Genomic DNA, 20,856 nt, shown 5'->3' on the forward strand with positions numbered 1-20,856 from the left:
CAAATGCAGAGGAGAGAGGGACAGGTGGGACCTCGATGGTGACCTCCCAGTTAGTCACAAAAGGGAGGGAGGGTCACGCGTTAGGGTTTATAGATGCTCTCTGCACGCACGGGACAAACCTGCCATTCTGGGCTGATGCCTTACAAGATTATAAACTAAGTTGATTTTCTTTTGCTCTTCTGAGTCTCCGGAATTCTTATTATGAAGTGACGATCTTTTCTTTCCACATATGCCTATGCTTTGGCCACCCCAGCCTGTTGGACTGTCCATGGCTGAGGAGAACCCTCACGGGGCTCACTTGTGCTAAGCATGGAATGCCCCTCCTCCTGAAGATAGCCCCTACCTTCTGCAGAAGGGTCAAGCTGAGGCTAACCATCCCTTGAGCAGGATCACTGGGGCCTAGCATTCCCTGCTGTCCCACTCATCCCTGCATGGTGTGACGTGGGCTTCCCACAAGGTCTCACACTGCTCAAGGGATCCAGGCCTCTTTTCTGGGGGCCCAGCTCCCAGCTTGGATCGGAAATGGCTGAATGAATGCACCAATTAGTGAAAGAACGAATGAATGGCCAGAGCTCACCGGCTCCTTGAGTGCCATTTTCAGTTCAAACCTTGTAAGACACAAACATAGAGCATCAGTTTTACCAACGTCTAGTGGGCTACCTCTGTGTCTTCCAACAGGGGCCTTCCATAGCCAGATCCCAGGTCTCTCTTTCAAGACTAGAACAAGTTACTTTTGATCCCTCAAGCTACCTCTTTTTTTGTTGTTGTTTTTTTTTTTTTTTATGGTTTTTTGAGACAGAGTTTCCCTGTGTAATAGCTCTGGCTGTCCTGAATCTCATTCTGTAGACCAGACTGGCCCCTCAAACTCCTAGAGATCCACCCACCTGCCTGTGCCTCCCAAGTACTGGGATTAAAAGCGCGCACCACTACCGCCCAGTCAAGCTACCTCTTTAATACCCATCCTCTGTGCACAGACTCCCCCCCGCCAATGTGTGGCTATATTCTTTAATAATGGGAAAGGCAGTTCCACAGACTGACGTTAAGTCCCAGTTCCAGTGTCGATCCTGGGCAAGTCATTCTCTGGGCCTCAATTTCCTTATCTGTCTAATGAGTACATCCATCCCTGCCTGCCTAGGTGCTATGAAACTAGAGGGAATGCAGGGGGATGCCTCACTCTGGCTGCAGGATCAAAATATAAACCCGCAGGCAAGTGTGGGGTGCAGCAGGGCCAAGGCTGAAGGCACGGATCCTCTCTCCAGGCCCCCCATTCTACAGTTACAAGCCTCCAGGAGACTGGGGACCTAGAGGAATACCATGTATCCCACGTGATCAGCTGGGGGCTGCTGGTGAGTTGAACAACATGCTACAGTGGCCTCTGAGCTCAGCGGTTCTGTCTCAGGCACTGAATGGATGGTAAATGTGTTTTCTATTCATGGAGGCTAAACACCTCTGCTTGACATTTAAGTCACACATTTATTTGTCTGTCTCTCCAAATGGTGATAAGACTGGGACCTTCAGGCCTGCCCTGGAGCCAAGGAGTATATTCTCTCTGTGTAGTCCCATTGACGGGCCTAAAATGACGGAGGCAGACTCACCTCATTGTTAGAAGCTGTCTAACATGACAGTGAGCTCCTTGTTAGTGGAGGTGCTTAAGTAGAGGCTGAGACACTAGAAACGAGAAAGCTAATTCCTGTTTAGAGACAATGGGGAGATGTCACTGGAAGGGCAGGCTCCTTCCTGCCCTTGTGGTCTAAGGTTTGATGCGCTGGTGAAAGAAAGGTTCCTGGTGACAGCTTCCACGCTGCGGAGGGGGGTTCTCTCAGGGTCCAGAACAGGTGTACTCGTCTGACCAATCAGAGCAGTGCTGTACATGGTCCCGGCACAGAACCCTGGGGATACAGCTGCAGTACTTGAAGATGGTCGGAGTGCAGTGCCACCAGCCGGGGCCACAAGGTGGGCATGCGGTTACTGGGGAGACAAGAGCCAGAGGAAGAAGCAGCTACTGGTCCTAGACTCAGCGTACACTAGGGCTTCGCAACATGCCATAGCTCCTGCAGCTGTAGGCCATCTAGTGCGGGGCGACTGTGTGCCCGGTCTCCCTGCGGCAGAGATTTGAACGGCACGACTCATAGACTGTGAGACCTGCTCGCCCTGTCTTAAGCCTCAGTTTTCATCTGCTCAGTTGTTGAGTAAAAGAAACACGGCAGAGCTCAGACATTAATGAACACGTAGATCTCGCTTCCTCCAGCTCAGCTTCCGGCTTCACCCTGACTCCTGCCATAGCGACCTCTTGGATGCCCTGGGGGTCCCTCACTCTTCTGTCTTCTGCCCTGTGCCCATGGCTCCAGTATTCCTCTGCACACACCATCCCTGACTGTTGGCCCTGTTCTCAATGGATCCTCTTGGGAAGTCTTTTCTGAGAAGTCCGTGGATTCCTCCAAGGCCCCGGCACTTCCTTTTGGCCCCAGCATGATGCAGTCCTGGGGATATGTCTGGCTTCTGAGTATCTCCTCCTGGAACCTGGCACGGGCCTCCCTCAACAGTGATCAGAACATGTTTGTTGATTTAACAATGGGGATAGAATGTGTGTGCCTGTGTGTACACACAGACACGTACACACATGGATGGATGCATGTACTTGTATATGTGTTCATATACGGTCTACATACTATACATACTATATATAGTGTCTTCCTCAATTGCTCTTCCCCTTTTGTCTTTTGAGACAGGGTCTCAAGCTGGCCTTCAACTCCTCAACTCTACAGCCAAAGATGACCTTGCAGTTCTGATCCTCCTGCCTCTGCTCTCAGAGTATTGGCATTATTGAAATGGACCACCGTGTCTCACTTATGTATTGCTGGGCATCAACCCCAGGCTTTATGCACACTGGTCAGGCAGCCTACCAACTGAGCTGCGTCTTCAGCGCCCTACCTTAAGACTTCTTACTTCCATGTATTTGTTGTGTGCACATGTGTACCTGACATGTACACATGTGCTGTGTGGAAGAAGGGAGCAGCACCCATAGGAAGGGGATGTGGAGTGGAGTCCAGAGCCTGCCCTTGCCCTCCTTAGAGCCTCTCCCCAGGACAGGGAAGTGCCCTAGCCCTCCTTAGAGCTTCCCCCAGGACAGGGAGGTGCTCTGCAAATACTTGCTGCACACCATGGGGACCCAATTCCATCCTTAGGATCCACGTGCTAGAAAGGGAGCACTGACCACGGGTCCGCTGACTTCCACACAGCACATGTGTACATGTCAGGTACACATGTGCACACAACAAATACATGGAAGTAAGAAGTCTTAAGGTAGGGCGCTGAAGACGCAGCTCCCTTCTTGAGGCTTGGGATTGCCCAACTATGAATTGAGTCCTGTCCTGCCCTTCTCACAGGGTTGCTGGGAGGGACCCAGGACAGAAGGCTTGGATCCGAAAAGGTAGGTCAGTGTCTGCTTAGCCCTTCTCTGTGCCCTTGTGTCCAGCCAGCGTCCTGGAGGCAAGTCCCCTCCACAGGAGGGTCTCTCATACGCAGCTTCTCCATCCAGAGGAGTCCAAGCGGGAGTGGGAAGCCTCTTCCCAGGATGCATAGAAGCATGCAGGGGACCCGAAGTGCCCCCCCCCCCGGCCTCTGCCCCGCCCACCCATGCCCAGACCCCCCACCTGGGCTCAGTTCGTCTGAGCAGTCCCCACAGTTGTTAATGCCATCACATCTCTGGTCCGAGTAGATCCAGGAGGCTGAATCTCCACAGTGGGCCAGGAGGAAGTTGGGGAGGCTCTGGGGCACATCTCCTAGAGAGGGGCGAGAGGGGCAAGACACAGTTCACCTCTGACCACAGTACCTCAGCCATCTGCCATCTGCAGCTGGATCGCTCTATCCAACCAGGCAGGCAGTGTAGCCGGGGTCTCCCCATCCATTCTGGAAAGGGCACAGAAGGTCTTCCAGGAAGGAGGTCGGGCCCAAGGAGTAGAATGTTCTTGCTCTGTGTACCTTCTGCCGGGTGGCAAGAGGCCTGGGGAGCATCTTCATTCTCTGCCTAGCCCTGGTATGTCCCCACCCTCGGTCTTGTGTATGCCCCCACCCTCAGCATCGCATGTGCCACCACTGCAGAAGTCCTTCTAGCCACCCCTGCTAGTTCTCTACCTTCAACCGGGGTCAAGTTCCTTCCCACCAGGAAGCCTTGTCACATCAGGATGTAGCAGGCAGAACCCAGATTCCTTACATGGGGCCCCAGAGCTCCAAAGTGGCTTCTACGTCAGGTGATAGTGCACAGAGAGACCGAAATTCTCACAGACCCGGGACAGCCTCATGTAGCGAATGCCCCAGTCTAGAAGCATTTAAGCAGGGGCCGGGTAGTCCCTGTTGGGCTTGCTGGAGCGGCACTTGGGATAGGAGCTGCAGTGTGGACCAGGTGACCTTTCTGTTGTTATTGAGAAAGGTCTCACGTAGCCCAGGTTGGCCTGAAACTTGTGGTGTAACCAGGGAGGACCCGACCTCCTGATCCTCCTGCATCCACCTCCTAAGTGGTGAGCTTACAGTGTGCACCAGCACTCTTGGATTTGAGCTAAACGATTCTTTAGAGTCCCAACCCCTGCCTCCAGCTCACAGCTTTCTCCCTGCTGCGCGTCTCCTCGCTCATTCATGCCTTCATGTTTATTCCACACAGCCAGGCTCCTCGCTCCTAAAAGCAGGAGTTTTAAGGCATGGGGCCTTCTGATTCATTCATTCATTCACTTGCTCACTCATTCGGCAAGTCATTCTGAATACCCTCGTCCCATGTACTGGAACAGACGGCCCCAGAGGCAGTCATAGCCTGATGGAGGTGGCCGATGTGATGCCCGTGTGACTAGGGTCAAGGCAGGGAGGCAGGGTCTGTAGGAGCCTAAAGAAGAACTCTTGACTCCCCCAGCAGGACTCAGGGAAGGCTCCCAGGAAGAGGCAGCTTGTGGACTCTGCCTTGAAGGATGGCCACAGAGGCTGAGGAGGGAGAGCACGGTGAAAGATCCCCCAGTGTACAGCAGAAGGTCTTGACTAGGCATGGGGACGCGGAGGTGGTGCCTGAGAAAGTTCCACGGGGCTGTAAGCAGAGTTAAAGCAGCTGTGGGGGGGAGGGATGAACAGGGACAGGGAACTGAGGGGGTACTCACGGCACAAGTTCTCATCCTCATCCTCACCGTGGGGACAGGTGCGAATACCATCACACACCCCGTGGGCTGGGATGCAATGCCTTCGGTCATGGCATAAGAAGCCCGTCCTGTTGGTCAACGTCACACAGGACTGGGTCTCTGTAGGGGCAAGAGAGGCCCTGGAGTGAAGGTGACGCTCATAAAGGCAGCCTTGAGAGAGGCAAGGTGGACCCTGCACATAGGGTCCCCCAGTGAGCCCTTTTGATCACCAGGAAGGCCTGGCGGGGAGCAGGGAGACCCTCAACTCCATGGCATCTCTGGGGTTGAAGCTGCTCCTCTGCCACTGCCACATCATGTCAGGAACAGGTGACTTGGTGCCCCTGGGTCCTCTGTCTACAAAATCAAGGTCAGAGCCTAGCCCCAGGAGTGTGTAATGTCAGACACATCACGAGAGTTCTAGACACCGTGCATCACAGTGTGCAGATCAGTTCACTAACTGGTTTGGTCACACAGGAAGCGTTGAGGGCAGTGTGCCATCATTCACGTGGCCTTAATGGTGGATCTCCTGGAACCAGTTTAGCTTGATGCAAATTGTACGTCTGTGGTGACTGGGGACAAAATATCACAATCCCTCGCATCTGGGTATACCTTAAAGAGTCTGCAAACTTCCGTATTCCTACTCCTGAGAAGTGGTATGCCTAAACCCTACCAGAAGAGAGACACTCACCCCTAGAGGCAGCCCCAAGAATCAAAGGAGAAACTAGGGAGATGGAAGCCATAGCCTGTGCCTCTGGGCACAGGTGTAAATGAGGGAGGGGAAGCAGCAGCCCTGTCGGTGTGTTTGTGCCAGTATGAGTCACGTCCTAGTTCTCAGAGCTACCTCAACCAGTCACAGGAGGCACCCTTAGGGACACACGCTCACAGATGCAGACAGGAAAATGGACACATATCTGCACCTTCGTGCACATGCATAAAGACAACAGATGCACACACAGACAGGCACACATACACTGACACACATGCACACAGTGACATGCACACCAACGTGCACATGGGTAGGGTGTTGTGGAATATTAGCTGAAGGTGTGTCACACTTGTCTATGCTGTGGAACATTTGTTTAATGATGCAAAGATGTGTTGTGTTCTTTTATGTTGCATTTGTTTAATTCTGTGAGGCTGTTGTTACTTTACTTGTCTAAAATACCTGATTGGTCTGATAAAGAGCTGACCAGCCAACAGTTGGGCAGGAGAGAGAAATAGGTGGGGCTGCCAGGAAGAGAGAATAAATAGAAGGAGGAAGAAGAGGGAGGAACAAGAAAGGAGGAGAGAGGATGCCAGGGGCCAGCCAGCTGTGGAGTAAGAATTAAAGAAAGGCACATAGACTAGAAAAATGTAAAAGCCTAGAGGCAAAGGGTACATAGGATAATTGGATAATTGAAGAAAAGCTGGCTAGAAACAAGCCAAGCTAAGGACGGGCATTCATAGGTAAGAATAAGTCTCCACACACTGGACTGAGCTCCCAAAGTCCTGTTGACGAGTGGGGGAAGTGAGAATATGAGCAAAGAGGTCAAGACCATGATGGGGACACCCACTGAAATAGTCTACCTGAGCTAATGGGAGCTCACCAACTCCAGTCGGACTGGGAAGGAACAAACATAGGATGAAACTAGTTCCTCTGAATGTGGGTGACAGTTGTATGGCTGGGGCAGACTGAGGGGCCACTGGAATTGGCACTAGGATTTATCCCTACTGCTTGTACTGGCCTTTTGGGAACCTATTCTCTTTGGATGGATACCTTGCTCGGCATAGATATAGTAGGGAGGGCCTTGGACCTTCCCCAAAGCAATGTGCCTTACCTTTTCTGAGGAGTGGATGGGGGTGGGGTGAGGGGTTAAGTGGAGGGAATGTGAGTGGTAACTTGGATTGGGTATGTATAATGAAAAAAAAGATAGTTTGTTTTCTTCTTTAAAATAAATAGATAAATAAAAAGAAAGAAAAAAAATCACCTAAAAAAAAGAATGTCTCCGATTATTTATTTGGGAGCTGATGGTGGGCCCCCAAAGAGTAAAGAGCCAAAAAATAACCACCCAACAACATATGGGCATTTACACACACACACACACATGTGAACACAAGCAGACAGACATCTGCATGCATACGGACACTCACACACACATGCACACAAGCAGGTAGGCACCTGCACACACATCTGCCTGCCCATGGGCAATCGCACACACATACACAGTCAGGCATCTGCATGCACACAGGCACTGATGCGCATAAGCTTGCACATATGCACACACGCCTGCACACCCAGGCCCATGGCTGCAGCTCCCCCTTCTGCACTGTCAGGTAGAATGCTGTGATTTTTCTTTTCCTTGTTATCCCTTACAGTGGCCCTGCCTGGCTATGGCGCCATATCTCAGAAAGCAAGGAAGAAGGGTGGGACAGTCCCTTCCCTGGGCTCCTGGAACATGGCCACCCTCCCAAGAGCAGCTTTTAAGGTCCTGGGTACCTGACCCCACCCACTCACATCCACTGTCTTCTTGTCTTTCCTTCTCCTTAGCTTCCCACCCCAGGACCTCCACGCATGCTGTTCCCTAGGCCTGGGATGCTGTTCCCGACACCCTCTTCTAAACAAGCTCCATATCTCTTCCCATCTCAGGTCTCTTTCACTCCCCACGCTGCTTCCCACCCTAAGTCTCACCACGCTGATTGGATGAGAGCCTTGGTTCCAGACTCCTGATCCCCCAGTAGGCCTGCCTTTGAGTGTTTATTGGATCAAGCCCATATGGTTCTCTAAACTGCTCCCTGAGGGTGGGGGCTGCATTGGGTGGTTCACCACTGCAGTCAGACTGCAGGAAAGTTCTGGACATAACCTGGTCTGTGGCTGAGAGCACCACCCAGGGCGGTCAGACGAGGGGAAGTGCACTGGCTGTGGGAGCTGACGAAGCTCCCAGCCCAGCTCAGGGATCAGAGAGAGTCAGGATCTCTCAGTAGTGCATTTGGGGGCTGGAGAGATGGCTCGGTACTTAAAAGCACTTGTTGCTCTTCCAGAGGACCTACGTTCAATTCCCAGAACCCACCTGGAGGCTCACAACCATCTGTTAACTACAGTTCCGGGAGCCCTGACATCATCTTCTGTCCTTCCTGGGTACCAGGCACACATGTGGTGTACAGACATATATGCAGGCAGAAAACCCATATACATAAAAATAAATTTTAGAAATAGTAAAAGCCAGCAGTGGTGGGGTGCACCTTTAATCCCAGAACTAGGGAGGCAGAGGCAGACAGATCTCTGTGAGTTAGAGGCTTGTAAGTTTGAGGCCAGCCTGGTGTACAGAGTGAGTTCCAGGACAACCAGGGCCGTTACACAGAGAGACCTTGTCTTGAAAAAACCATAAGTAGATAGATAGAGAGAGAGAGAGAGAGAGAGAGAGAGAGAGAGAGAGAGAGAGAGAGAGAGGTGGAAAATCTTGAAATGCATGTCAAGGATGTGCAAAAGGCCTCTCAGCCTCCTGTCCATACATACACAGGTATCTCTGTTTGCACCTTAAGGGGTCACTCGAGCCACTTCAGGGAGAAGCCCGGCTGGACTAGGGCTCCCAGCTCCCTGAGCCTCCATGCCTCCCACTTGCCACCCTGACCTGGTCCGTGGGGTGGACGTCCAAGGATGGTGGCCACAACAAGCAAGGCAGCAAGCATGGCCATTAGTAGCAGCAGGAAGGCCGAGAGGCAGGCCCCACGGCGTGAGCAGCAGAAGGGGCTACAGCCTGTGGAGGGAAAGACAGTGAAGAGGCACAGGGGTCCCCTCAGGATCCCCCAGGACCACACCCAGCCCTGCGGGCAGCCCTCCCTTGTCAGAGAGCATGAGGGCTAGAGAAAGCACTCCTAAGCCCCGTGACACTCTGGTCCTGCCTACCCTCCACCATCACCAAGTGCCATCACTGGCTAGCCTCTGCTCCACGGAGGCTGTCTCCCCTTCCCATCCTAGTCTATCCTCATGACCAGGGGGATAGGACAGTAGACATCTATGTGCCCAGTCTGTCCCATGAGAGAAATGACCACAGCTTCATGACAGCCGTTATTTCTATTTACATGGAAGCCCTTTATTTCTGTGGGTGACAAATCGGGGCTCAAAGAAGCAAAGGCCCCAGCCACCCTGTGCTGGACTAAGGCATGGTACCTGTCTGATGCCCAAGCCCAGAACTTATCCACAATTCCAACCTAAAATCTGTCCTAGTGCTGTCCAGAATGCTACCTGGAGTCCAGCTCCAGCTCCATCAGTTCCTAGCTGGGCCACACAAGTGAGACGCCTCACTTCCCTGTGCCTCAGTGGTACCATGATGGTTTCTGTAGTTTGCTGGTTTGTTGAATGCTCACCCTAAAACAGCAGATGCTATTGTGCACCTGCCATGTGCCAAGCTCTTGTCAAGGCACTGTAGAAAGAGCAGAAATGGGAGTAGCTGGAAGATGTCCCCACAGTCTAGAACTGTGCGTGGTCCCCCTAATTCCTTTTTGTTTTGTTTTGTAAGACAAAGTCTCACTATATAGCTCTGGCTTTCCTGGTTTACACAATGTAAACCAGGCTTGCCTCAAACTCAGAGAGATCTGTCTGCCTTCACCTCCCAAGTGTTGGAATTAATGGTATCAAACACTATGACTGGCTTAACTCCCCTAATTCTTGCTTGTTTATGAAAACGAAGCAAAGCAGCTTTATCAGGGACCTCCTGAATGCCTTGCTCTGTAGAAGGCATGAGAGTAGCTTTCCTTGCCTTCACGGCTACACTTGGAGAGTCAGACATCACAGGAAGGAGGATGGAGCTGGTCCATAGCTCTCCCTGATCCCATGTGTGTGCAAACCAGAGATACAGAAGACAAGGGCAGGATTCTGATTTGGGTCATTTAATTCATGCCACTCATGTTTCCAGTCACCCGAGCCTTCAGTGTCACATGCCAGGCTGGCTGGGGAAGTGTGGACCAGGCTCTGAGGAGCTTCGGGTAATACGGGGCCTAGGGAGAACCAGCTGACTTATAAGGTGGGGCAGGGCAGAGACCTCCCAGAGAGAGCAAGCTTTCCAGGAAGAGCAGGTGGGAGGAGAGGCAGAGGGTGTAGTCTGGTAGAGGAGACAGCAGCAGGCCGACAGGAAGCACACAGGACATCAGAACCTATAATCCTACAGCCCTAGCTGGTGGCTTCTTTGTGGCCAACAAGCACAGGGTAAACTTGGGTCGCCAGGGAGATTGTGTTTAAACTGGGCAGGAGAGGCTCTGTCCAGCCAAGCGGATACTCCTTAAATATTTATGTTGTATACACTGTGTGCAAGGTGGGGTTGCAGGCAAGACTGGAACGGCAGGCAGAGCTCTTGCACAGGCGGAGATGCCTACTTTAAAGCCAGAAATTCCTTAGCTGCTGCCCACCCGAGCAAAGGAAGAAAAGTCACAACTACTGCCAGCCTCACTGAACGACAACTTGGAAACAGCCACCAGCATCGAGCATGGAAGGTCCTGAGGCTTAGCCACCTCCTTTGCAATGCTATATTAGCTTGACCCGATTACCTAACCTCTCTTAGCTTCAGCTGCCTTTAGTACCTGACTTACCCGGGGCTGTTCTGAAACCAAGGTCTGCGATTCCAGGCAACCAAGGCAGCTCCTTCAGAACCATTCTTGGCATCTACCCTTTTCCTCCTTGCTCAATGGAGGGCCAAGATGGGGCTCAGGGAGACAGTCCGTATGTTTGTACTCCTTCCTTATCTCATGAAGGTCCTGGCCACACAGGAATAGGGGAACCATAATAGGTACAACTGTGTGGTGCTAACCTACTCTATCCTAAGAGCAACAGAGCCACCCAGATCAAGCATGGGGTCCAGAAGTGGATTTGGAGGTCTTTGGTGTTACAGACTCAGTATGGTGGCCTAGGAGGTAAAAGGCACATGGTACCCACTCAGAAAATGCTGGTAGCTGGAGAGAATGAACAGTTCTGCCAGCAAGTGGCTGTCCATAAGGCTGGGCAGGAGGTTGGGGGCAGACAACATCACCATCTACACTGGGATGGGGGGGCCGTAGTAGTAGCAGCCTTGGACTCCTTCTGTAGCAGCTTCAGGGGAGTTCCTGGGGCGGACCTGCAGCACTCAGCCTGACTTCCACCTCTGTTCTTACCTTCCCCTCCAGGGCGGCCTTTCCCTCCAGCAGTAGAGTTGATCTCGGCATCCCCCTGCCCAAGAGACCAGAAGCAGACTGGGCAAACCGCCGGTCCCCACAGCCCAGATCCATCCTGCCTGCTTCATGTTTCCATACTTTTCACCTGAGCAGTGGGCGACTTCTACCCAGTACCTTCTCCTCCTTTGTTCTATTGACTCCGGCAGGTCCTGCTGCGGACAATGCCGGAAACCCCTGGGCTTCTGCCTGCCTATTAGCACTCTTGACTCTCACTGGGAGTGAGTCCCCAGGGCAGGTGAATGTGGCCATAGGTCCTAGGGCACCCCCTTCCCAGAGTCCTTTCTACCCCAAGGCTGGTCCTAGGTCAGGAACCAGTTCAGGCTCCGGTAGCTTTTACCTGGGGGAAGATCTTGTTCGAGGCTCCAACACTCATGTTCAGGAACTGTGGTAAAGAAAGCTCAGTGTAGGTCCTCTGCCTGGTCACCAAGGGCAGCTAGGGGGAGGGAGGGACAGCAAAAGGCTTTGCCAAGGCTGTTCCCTCCTCTGTGACACTCCCCTCCCAGGCTGCCTCCCCAGTGGTGAAGGAAAGGGCAGGGGTGCCCTCTCCTACCAAGCCTTTCCGGGGTTGTGGTTGGACAGTGATACCCTGGGGATGGAATCCTTACCCCGTCTCACAGATGACAAACTGGTGTTTCTGAAAGGGAGAGAGGGCTTGGTGCCTCAATCACACTGTGAGTGGAGGAAATGAGTCGGGTCTTAGCGCACTTTTCACCTTGACATCAACAGACTGCAGTATTGTAAGCCGAAGGAAGCCACGGGCAGAAGTGCCAGGAGTCTTGGCCAAGTTCCTTTTCTCACTGATGCGCTGTTCAATAAGCAGGCCACCTAGATCAGAAGGGTACGCACTTCTGAGGGCCAGCAGGATGGCTCGGCCAGTACAGGTGCTTGCCATGCAAGCCTGACGACCTTAGTTCGAGTCCCAGAATGAATGTGAGGGTGCCAGGAGAGAACTGACCCACAGTTGTCTCGACCTCTACACATGCGCTAAGCACACCCACCCACCTCACGCATGTATACATTCATAAACATAAGAGTATTTCCCACTAAAACTAACATGTAAATAGATTCTTGCTGAAAGTATGGAGATATGCATTTTTAACTTTTTGGATGCTCATGTCCGGGTGGACTTAGCTGCTTTCCAGACCGTCTTCCAGCCCAGCCGGGAGCAGATTCCTAAGCAATGTAGTCCACAGAGGAGACTGAGGCCCTGGAAGCCGAAGGGACTGCTGAGGCCCACCCCAGGAGTTCCCATCAGGGATTCCCCACTGGGCCATTCTCTCACAGTGGGAAATAAATGTTAAAGCAAAGGTAGATCACAGGGAGCCAGGGGGCTGGGAAACTAATCCTGGGTTCTCCCAAGGGCCTTGTCAATGGCTGGGAAAAGTCCCTTTCCTCCACACCCATCAAGGGCACCTTGAATGCAGGGTCCTCAGAGTTGGCCTTCTGATAAAACAGAGGACGGTGTGTTTCAGCAGGAAGGACCTGTGACATGCTGCTGCAGAGTGGGGGAAGATGAAAGGGAAGCTCCATTTGCTGCTGTGGGGCCAGCACCTGGATTCTGTGAGGCTCAGGGTCACTGGTGACAAAGCATCTCTAAGGTACTCACCTGAGGGAACTGGGACACTTAGCCCATCCTGCCAGCCATTGACCGAGCTGCTGCCAACGTCTATCCCTAGCTCCACTGGCCTGTGGTAGGCAAAGGGAGGCCAATGGCAGTTGTAAGGCTGGCTGATAAGCTATGAAAGGGAACAGGCTGAAGGGGATGGGCATAAACAAAAGATACTACCTAGATTTGTTTTTTGCCAACTATAGTCAACTTGTAGACGTTTTGTGGAACATAATTTCAGAAGATGTTGAGGTCAGGGTCTGTGATTGATTAGTAATGTCTGCCATGGATGTCAGAGTAGAGCACATTCCTGGACCAATACATACATGCCCTTTAGTCTCTGGCTTCCAAGGACTTTCAATTTTTCAGCGTCCTTTGTAGTTATTTATTGCTGTTACTCTTGTTTTTTAATTTAGTTATTTCTGATAATCTTGTTTTTTTAGTATATAGCCCAGGATGGTTTCAGATTCATGGTAATCCTCCTGCCTCAGCCTCCCAAGGACTGCGATGACAGGCTATCACTCACACCAGCGTTGGTGTTCTTTTATCAGAACACTCCGCATGTTGTTCAATGCTTCCTCCCTTGGACTCCTTCAGTGCAGGTGTGGCCACGGCAGGTTGTCTCTCTAGGGCTCTGCTGTGACCAGGAACCCTTGAAGGAAGGGCAGCAGGAGTCCTACACATCATTCCAGTATATATGCCTGTTCACCTGTCCCTAGAGTCCCACTGTAGGCAGCTGTGACATCTTGGACTGGGTAAACCCATTCCTCAGCCCTTGACATTCCCGGATCTTCCAGCATCTGCCGGTCTGGTCACATGATGCGGTGATGATTTTGTTACTATTCCACCCACCTCTCCAATGTTACAGTTTTCTGAGCACTTACTTCACCACCCGCTGTGCGGCATGCTTTCTGTGAGTTAACCCATCCGCTCTTCTCCACCACGAGACAGGCTATCCATCTCCATCTTTCAGCATTATGTGCAAGGCTCTCCTCTGAAAGGGCAGAGCCAGGACTGCAAGCCACAGGCCCGCGTCACTTCAGCCCACAGCCGGGATCCTGGTAGCCCCTACCCATTGCTGGTCCTGTTAAACAACATGTCATGAGGCTTTTCTTCTCTGGTGGTTATTGTTCATGCAGGCTGCTCACTTTTTAGTAAGTGCGTTTTTTCCTTATTGATTTATAGGTTTTTCTGTTTTGTGGGAACATATATTTATTAGGGCTCCACCACACACAACGACAGCATCATTTGACAACGGCACAATTACTCAGGATAAAAAGGAAGGCTCTGCCAGAGCTGGGGCTCAGAGGCAGTGGAGTGCAGTCTTGCCCCAGGTGGGCCCCTTCTTCCCATAGTTGAGGTGCAGGCTGTTGGGATGGGCGGGTGGCCAGCCTGGAATGTGACTCAAGCATGTTGAGTCCAAGATGGCCAGTAAGATAGGAAGCCTTGCCTTACCCTAGGGCAGGCAGCTTATCTCAGTTACCTGGTCCCATGAAGGCTGGACCCTAGGGCCAGATCACAGACATCATAGAAATACTTGCTGAAGACCTGCACACTGTTGCTATTGGACTCTGGGAGGTCAGGAGGTGGGCATGGATGTCCATGGTGCTGCAGATAGGGTAGAGGCCAGCGTAGAGCTAGCAGACATGGTTTCGAAGCTCTGTAAAGTGATATTCTCAGAACCTCTGTGAATCTGCTAGGCCTATGGCCACTGGACAGCTACTGCTCTGGCTGTGGATTCCGCCACCACTCCCCTCCCTTTCTATGACGTGTGTGTGTGTGTGTGTGTGTGTGTGCCACACTTGTGAGAGTCCAGAAAAGAGCTGCGATCCCTGGAGTTATAGGTTGCCATGAGATGCCTGGCATGGGTAGTGAGAACTGAACGTCCTCTGTAAGTACTCTTAACCAGTGACCATCTCTCCAGCCCCTTTGCTCTTTCTTTAAAAAAAGTTATTGGTGTGTATGAGTGTTCTGTCTGCATGTATGTTTGCCTGTGTACCATGTGTGTGCCTGGTTCCTGCAAAGGCAAGAAGAGTGTTTCCTTTTTTAAAAGGTGGGGGGACTCACCTTGAACTTACAGTAATCCACCTGCCTCAGCTCCCTTATGGTGAAGTAACAGACATGAGCCACCAACCCTGATCTGAGCAGCCTGTCATATGGGCTGTAAACCCCGCTGCTAGCCTATTCCTGGTCACTTGTTTGAGGGATTCTGCAGGTTCCATCTACCTTTTAAAATCTGTCTCCCTTCCTGAAGCCTTTGTTGGCACTCTTCCTTCTGGTCTTACTTTTCCTGGCATTCCTTAGCTCCTGTCCACAGCTTGCTGAAGGCAGGAGAGACTCACTGGACATGGGATGCCTGGCTTGCATCAGACAGACCTGGTTTTCCTTCTGACTAACAAGGTACTAAGGAGACAGGTAGTAATCTCCCCAAGCCTCAGTTGTTGCATCAGAAGAATGGGCTAAGAACAAGAATCGTGGGGAAATGAGTAAGACCACCCTCTCGGTTCTGAGTGTCTCCATCTGCTTCCGGTCACAGAGACATTCTTGAGAGCTGGGGCGTAGCAATGGAAGCATCTAAACTAAATGGGCAGCTTAATTACAGGGGCCAGGAGCAGGGGAGAGCTGTATCTAGCTGTCTAGAAAAGTGGCCCAATCCCTAGCTCAGCATTCACCGCTTCCCAGGATGCCGCTTTCCATACCTTGGGACTGCAGCAGTTCATCTCCCCCCGAGACCACAGCAAGATGGAGAGGGTGGTCCATCTGCTCTCCTTACAGGGATGTCAGGATTCCTCAGCCAAAGAGCTCAGCTGGGAGAGCGTCACGGCTCCAGAGGTGCATAGAAGACTGCTATGAGGGTGTCGACAAACAAACCCTCCCGTGAATTACCTAATTAGATACTTGATTAATTCAGATGTTAAAGTCCACCTGAGCATTATGAACTCAAGCGACATGGCGCTCCAGGGAGAGGGACACAGTGCACCTACAGGGAGCATCGCCATGAACTTCCGTTCAAATCTTTCCTTTCCAGTCAGTTGCTGACTCCTTTCTACTCAAGTCCTCATTTACTGCTAAGCCTGCAAACAGTCCAGGTCCAGAAAGCACACACAGAAGAAAGAAGTCGATCTAACAACCTGAACTGAACAAGCAAACAGAAACAACTTATCTTAACATGTCAAAGAAAACTCAGACAACCAGGTTAGGTGAACGTAGCTAGGGAAAAAGTTAACTCAATGGTCACTGGATTTTAGCTGAAGACCAGCAGGCCTGTGGCATCATCACCAGCAGAGCTCACATTGCTGTAGATGTTTTAAACATGACTTAAAAAAATGCTTTCGATGTTGTTTTGTGTGAATAAAAGCATATACAATACTACATCAAAGTCTTGAAAATATTTTGATAAGCATTTAAGTTTCCTTGCAATCCTTCATATTTAGTTTTATGCATTTGAAAACATAATTCTGAGAAGGGTTTCCATAGTTTTTCTAAGATCTGCAAAAATGTCTGCGGCACAGAGAAAGGTTAAGAATTCCTATTCTAGAGGACTGAGCAGACGAGGACCTGAGTTTGGATCCCCGGCACCTACATAAAAAGTAGGGCGTGGTGCCTACCATAGGCCTGCCATTCCAGTGCGGGGAGGCGGCAAACAAGCGGGAGGATTTCGGGGGCTCGGCCAGTATAGACACATTGCTGTGCTCCAGTTCCAGTGGAAAACTAAGATGGACCGCAATGGAGGGCGGGCACTGATGTTGACCTCCGCCTCCCACACATGGATTACACCGGGAAGTTCACAGAGGCAGGCATTTGCAAAAATAATAATAATAATAATAATCCCTGTTCTAAATGCGTCAGCCACTAAGAGCACAGGCAGGGCACTTAGCAGAGAAACACATGAAAACAGCTTTGATAATTAGGGATTTCAAGTGAGGCAGGAACCGTGCCCCAGAAGTCACTATTATACAATGTCAAAAGCCACACTAACTGTACAAGTCAGGTTTCCACATAGACAACACGGTTCCCAGAGTCTCAGCCTTTATCGCAGGCCACACCTCAACTCCAGGCTAATGTAGAACAAATAGTCAAGGAAAGATTAAAAAGGTAATTGGAGCTGATGGTACTCAAATAGGACAACAGGACACTTAGCAACAGGAAGCCTGGGGGAGGGACTCAGGCAGCTGAGGGCAACCTGCCCTGTGGCTGGGGAACCCCAGACAGTGGTAAAGCAGACTGGAATGCGGCTTGAAAACTCAGCTCAACAGCAAACAGTTCTATGGCTGGGATCTGTGCTTCAGTCGTTTGTTTGGCACCACCTAGAGCAGTGGTTCTCACTCTTCCTAATACTGCGACCCTCCCCAACCATAACATTATTTCATTGCTACTTCGTAACTGTAATTTTGTTCCTATTAAGAATCGTAATGTAGGATTACTATATCTTTTTTGGGAGTTCACCTTCTTATTATCTTCTCAAGGATCCCAAACTTATAGGCTCGATGTCCTTTAATCATGGCTAGAAACCGAATATGAGTGAGTACATCCCATGTTCATCTTTATGGGTCTGGGTTACCTCACTCAGAATAGTGTTTTCTATTTCCATCCATTTGCCTGCAAAATTCAAGATGTCATTGTTTTTTACCGCTGAAAGTAGACACGATCGCCAGGCAAAATTGGGAACTTGAGGGTTGGGCAAGACTGGGCCAAGGGAAGATGGGGAGAGAAAAGTGTGAAGGGGAGAGCGGGGGGAGCTCGGAGGAATGGGGTGCTTGGGATATAGGAAGGGTGGATATGAGAGCAGGGAAGCATATATCTTAATTTAAGGAGCTACCTGAGGGTTGTCAAGAGACTTGACCCTAGAGGGGTTCCCAGGTTTCCAGGGAGACGCCCCCAGTTAGTTCCTTGGGCAGCTGAGGAGAGGGAGCCTGAAAAGGCCAGTTCCTACAGCCATACTGATGAATTTCTTGCATATCACCATAGAATCTCCACCTGACGATAGATGAAGAAAATGACAGAGCCCCACCTTGGAGCACCGGACTGAGCTCCCAAGGTCCTGATGAGGAGCAGAAGGAGAGAGAACATGAGAAAGAAAGTCAGGACCATGAGGGAACCTCCAGCTGGCGACAGATGGGGAAGATGACTGAGCCCCACATTGGAGCACTGGACTGAGCTCCCAAGGTCCCGATGAGGAGCAGAAGGAGCGAGAACATGAGGGAGAAAGTCAGGAACGAGAGGGGTGCGTTCACTCATGGAAACGGTGGGACAGAACTAATGGGAGATCACCAACTCCAGTTGGAATGGGACTGATGGATCATGCGACCAAACCCGTCTCTCTGAGTGTGGCCAACAGCGGGGGCTGACTGAGAAGCAAAGGACAATTCCAATGGCTCTGGGCTCTGATTGTTCTTCATGGACGGGCTCTGTGGGAGCCTTCTCAGCTTGGTCGATCACCTTCCTGGACCTGGGGGGAGTTGGGAGGACCTTGGTCTTAGCATAGAATGGGGAACCCTGATGGCTCCTTGGCCTTGAGAGGGAGGGAGGGGAGGTATGGGTGGAGGGGAGGGGAGGGAAGGGGGAGAAGGAGGGGAGAGAAGGGGGAGAAGGAGGGGAGGGAGGGGGGAGGAGGAGGGAAGGAGATGGAAATTTTTAAATATAAAAAAAAAATAAAAAAAAAAAAAGAAAAAAAAGAAAAAAAAAAGAATCGTAATGTAAATATCTGATATGCAGAATATCTGATATTTGACTCCCAAGGGGGTCTTGACCCACAGGTTAAGAATCACTGACTTAGATTGTGACCATGGTGTAGGGTCCTAGACTTCGAACACCACTCAGGGGAAGAATGGCTAAGTAAAGAGAACTGGATTGTAGGCCACTTAATAATAAGTATAGAATAAGGTGTACACCCAGAGGCTGAGGCAGGAAGATCTGGTTCAAAACTAGACTGAGCTACACAGTGAGACCTCTTCAGAAAACCAAGGGCTAGCCTGGAGCTCTGTGGTAGAACTGATACCTAATATGAGAAAGGCCCTGGGTTTGGTCTACAGTACGAACCAACAATGGGGCTAAGATATGGCCGCCTCTGCATTTGCTCCCATTCCCCAGGCTACTCCACACGGCTGTCTACGAGTCATTCTGTGACCCATTCGACACTGAGACCCTGTGGTTTAGCTCCTTCGCAATGACTCTCCACCATGCTCGGGATGCAGGCTTACGGAGGTCTTTTATTACTCATAGCTATGGCACGCATGAACAACCTGCAGTCCCTGACTTCTTGTCTCCCAGCTGAAGCATACTGTACCCACTGCTGGGAGCACTGCTCTCTGCATCTTTCCTGGCTTTCCCACTTCCCTCCAGGTTGAAGCTGGGCCACCACTTCCTCCCAGAATCACTGATTCTTCCACGTGCTCTCACAGTTCTCCATGCTTACCCAGGTTCAGATATGAAATGTTCCCACAAAAGGCTCATGTGTTAGGACCTGGCCCATGGCCTTCTGTCTTCCAAATCTAGATAGACTATCTTAAAAATACAGTGTCTTACCTGCTTAGCTGTCAACTGCATTTTCTTTTGCCTTAGAGAAGCCTGACGGACAATCCAGCAGCCACAGAGTGAGTGTGAGCCTCCCTGCAGCCTCCACCCCGGCTCTGAGGTCAAGGACAGTGGTTAGCAAAGGGATTAACACTTTCCAGTGTGATGACACAGAACCTCACTAAGATTTTGTGTATGACAGTATCTGATATTGTCCTTGTTTTAAATCTATATTACCAGGGGCTGGAAAGATGGCTCAGCAGTTAGGAGCATTGGCTGTTCTTCAAGAGGACCAGAGTTTGAATACCAGCACCCACATGACAGCTCACAACTGTCTGTAAATCCAATCCTGAGGGAGCTGATATTCTCTTCTCACTTCTGTGGGCAGTAGGCACACAAGTGTGTACATATATACAGGCAAGACACCTACAGACATAAAATAAATATCTAAGAAAACAGTAAATCTCTATCACTGTTGGGAAAGGAAGAGTAATAATACTAGATTATACCAAGTCAAATCTATACTTAACCTATATCACAAGAGAATAATTTATACTGTTAAAATGTCATTTTCTCTAAAAATATCTTGATGCTACTTTAAAGAAGAAAAAAACTCCTTTGGAAAAATTCTTTCAACTCTAACATGTGCAAAAACCACATCAAATGGGATCTCAGGAGAGATTATTGAGGGGACCAAAGCAAGTTCGTAGGCCCGACAACCTAAGTTTGTCATTTGAGTTCCTAGAGCTCACATGAAAAAGCTGAATAAGGAGCTGGAGAGATGGCTCAGCGGTTAAGAGCACTGCCTGCTCTTCCAAAGGTCCTGAGTTCAATTCCCAGCAACCACATGGTGGCTCACAACCATCTGTAGTGAGGTCTGGTGCCCTCTTCTGGCCTTCAGGCATACACACAGACAGAATATTGTATACATAATCAATAAATCAATAAATAAATATTAAAAAAAAGAAAAAAAAAGAAAAAGCTGAATAAGCCAGACGCTTTCAAGCTAGCCCGCCTGGGGTACACAGTACAACAGGAAACAGACGAGGACAGGACCTGCTTCAACCCAGGGAAGGAACTGACTCCTGGACGCCGTCCTTATCTCCAGACACATGCTGTGGCATGCAAATATCCCTCCCACCCCCCACTTTAAAAACCACGTCAGATGCTACTTCTGAGAAGGTCATTTTTGCTTCAGCCCCAGCCATCAACCTGCCATAGAGCAGCAGATACATAGAACTCTCTGTGCTAGGAAAGGGTAAGAGGTAAGAACAAAAAAGTCAATGCAATACTCATGTTTCAATACATAATTATTCAAATAAATTTTAATGATTTCAATTCAATACAACTGAAAAATGTAGTGTCATTAAATAACATTTTCTGCTAATTTCAGAGTACAGG

At 50.4% G+C, this 20,856-nt stretch overlaps 1 protein-coding gene across 3 annotated transcripts; it reads right to left on the reverse strand.

Moving 5' to 3' along the window:
• Nucleotides 1-1,673: 1,673 nt before the first annotated feature.
• Nucleotides 1,674-16,724, reverse strand: Ldlrad1 (low density lipoprotein receptor class A domain containing 1). Of its 3 annotated transcripts, none has more exons than XM_038335154.1 (7): nucleotides 13,827-16,724; nucleotides 11,942-12,161; nucleotides 11,674-11,718; nucleotides 11,277-11,331; nucleotides 5,139-5,276; nucleotides 3,654-3,782; nucleotides 1,674-1,968 (listed from the first exon to the last, which is right to left on the reverse strand). In XM_038335154.1, exons 3-7 carry the CDS (start codon nucleotides 11,707-11,709, stop codon nucleotides 1,820-1,822), a joined length of 507 nt encoding a protein of 168 aa, XP_038191082.1. In that variant the 5' UTR covers nucleotides 11,710-11,718; nucleotides 11,942-12,161; nucleotides 13,827-16,724; the 3' UTR covers nucleotides 1,674-1,819. The 3 variants fall into 3 exon arrangements, with proteins under 3 accessions (XP_038191082.1, XP_038191083.1, XP_038191081.1); XM_038335155.1 differs by having other exon boundaries at nucleotides 5,166-5,276; nucleotides 11,674-11,769; XM_038335153.1 differs by having other exon boundaries at nucleotides 11,674-11,769.
• Between the last annotated feature and the right edge of the window lie 4,132 nt (nucleotides 16,725-20,856).

Source organism: Arvicola amphibius, chromosome 6 (genome assembly GCF_903992535.2).
Source record: "Arvicola amphibius chromosome 6, mArvAmp1.2, whole genome shotgun sequence".
NCBI lineage: Eukaryota > Metazoa > Chordata > Mammalia > Rodentia > Cricetidae > Arvicola > Arvicola amphibius.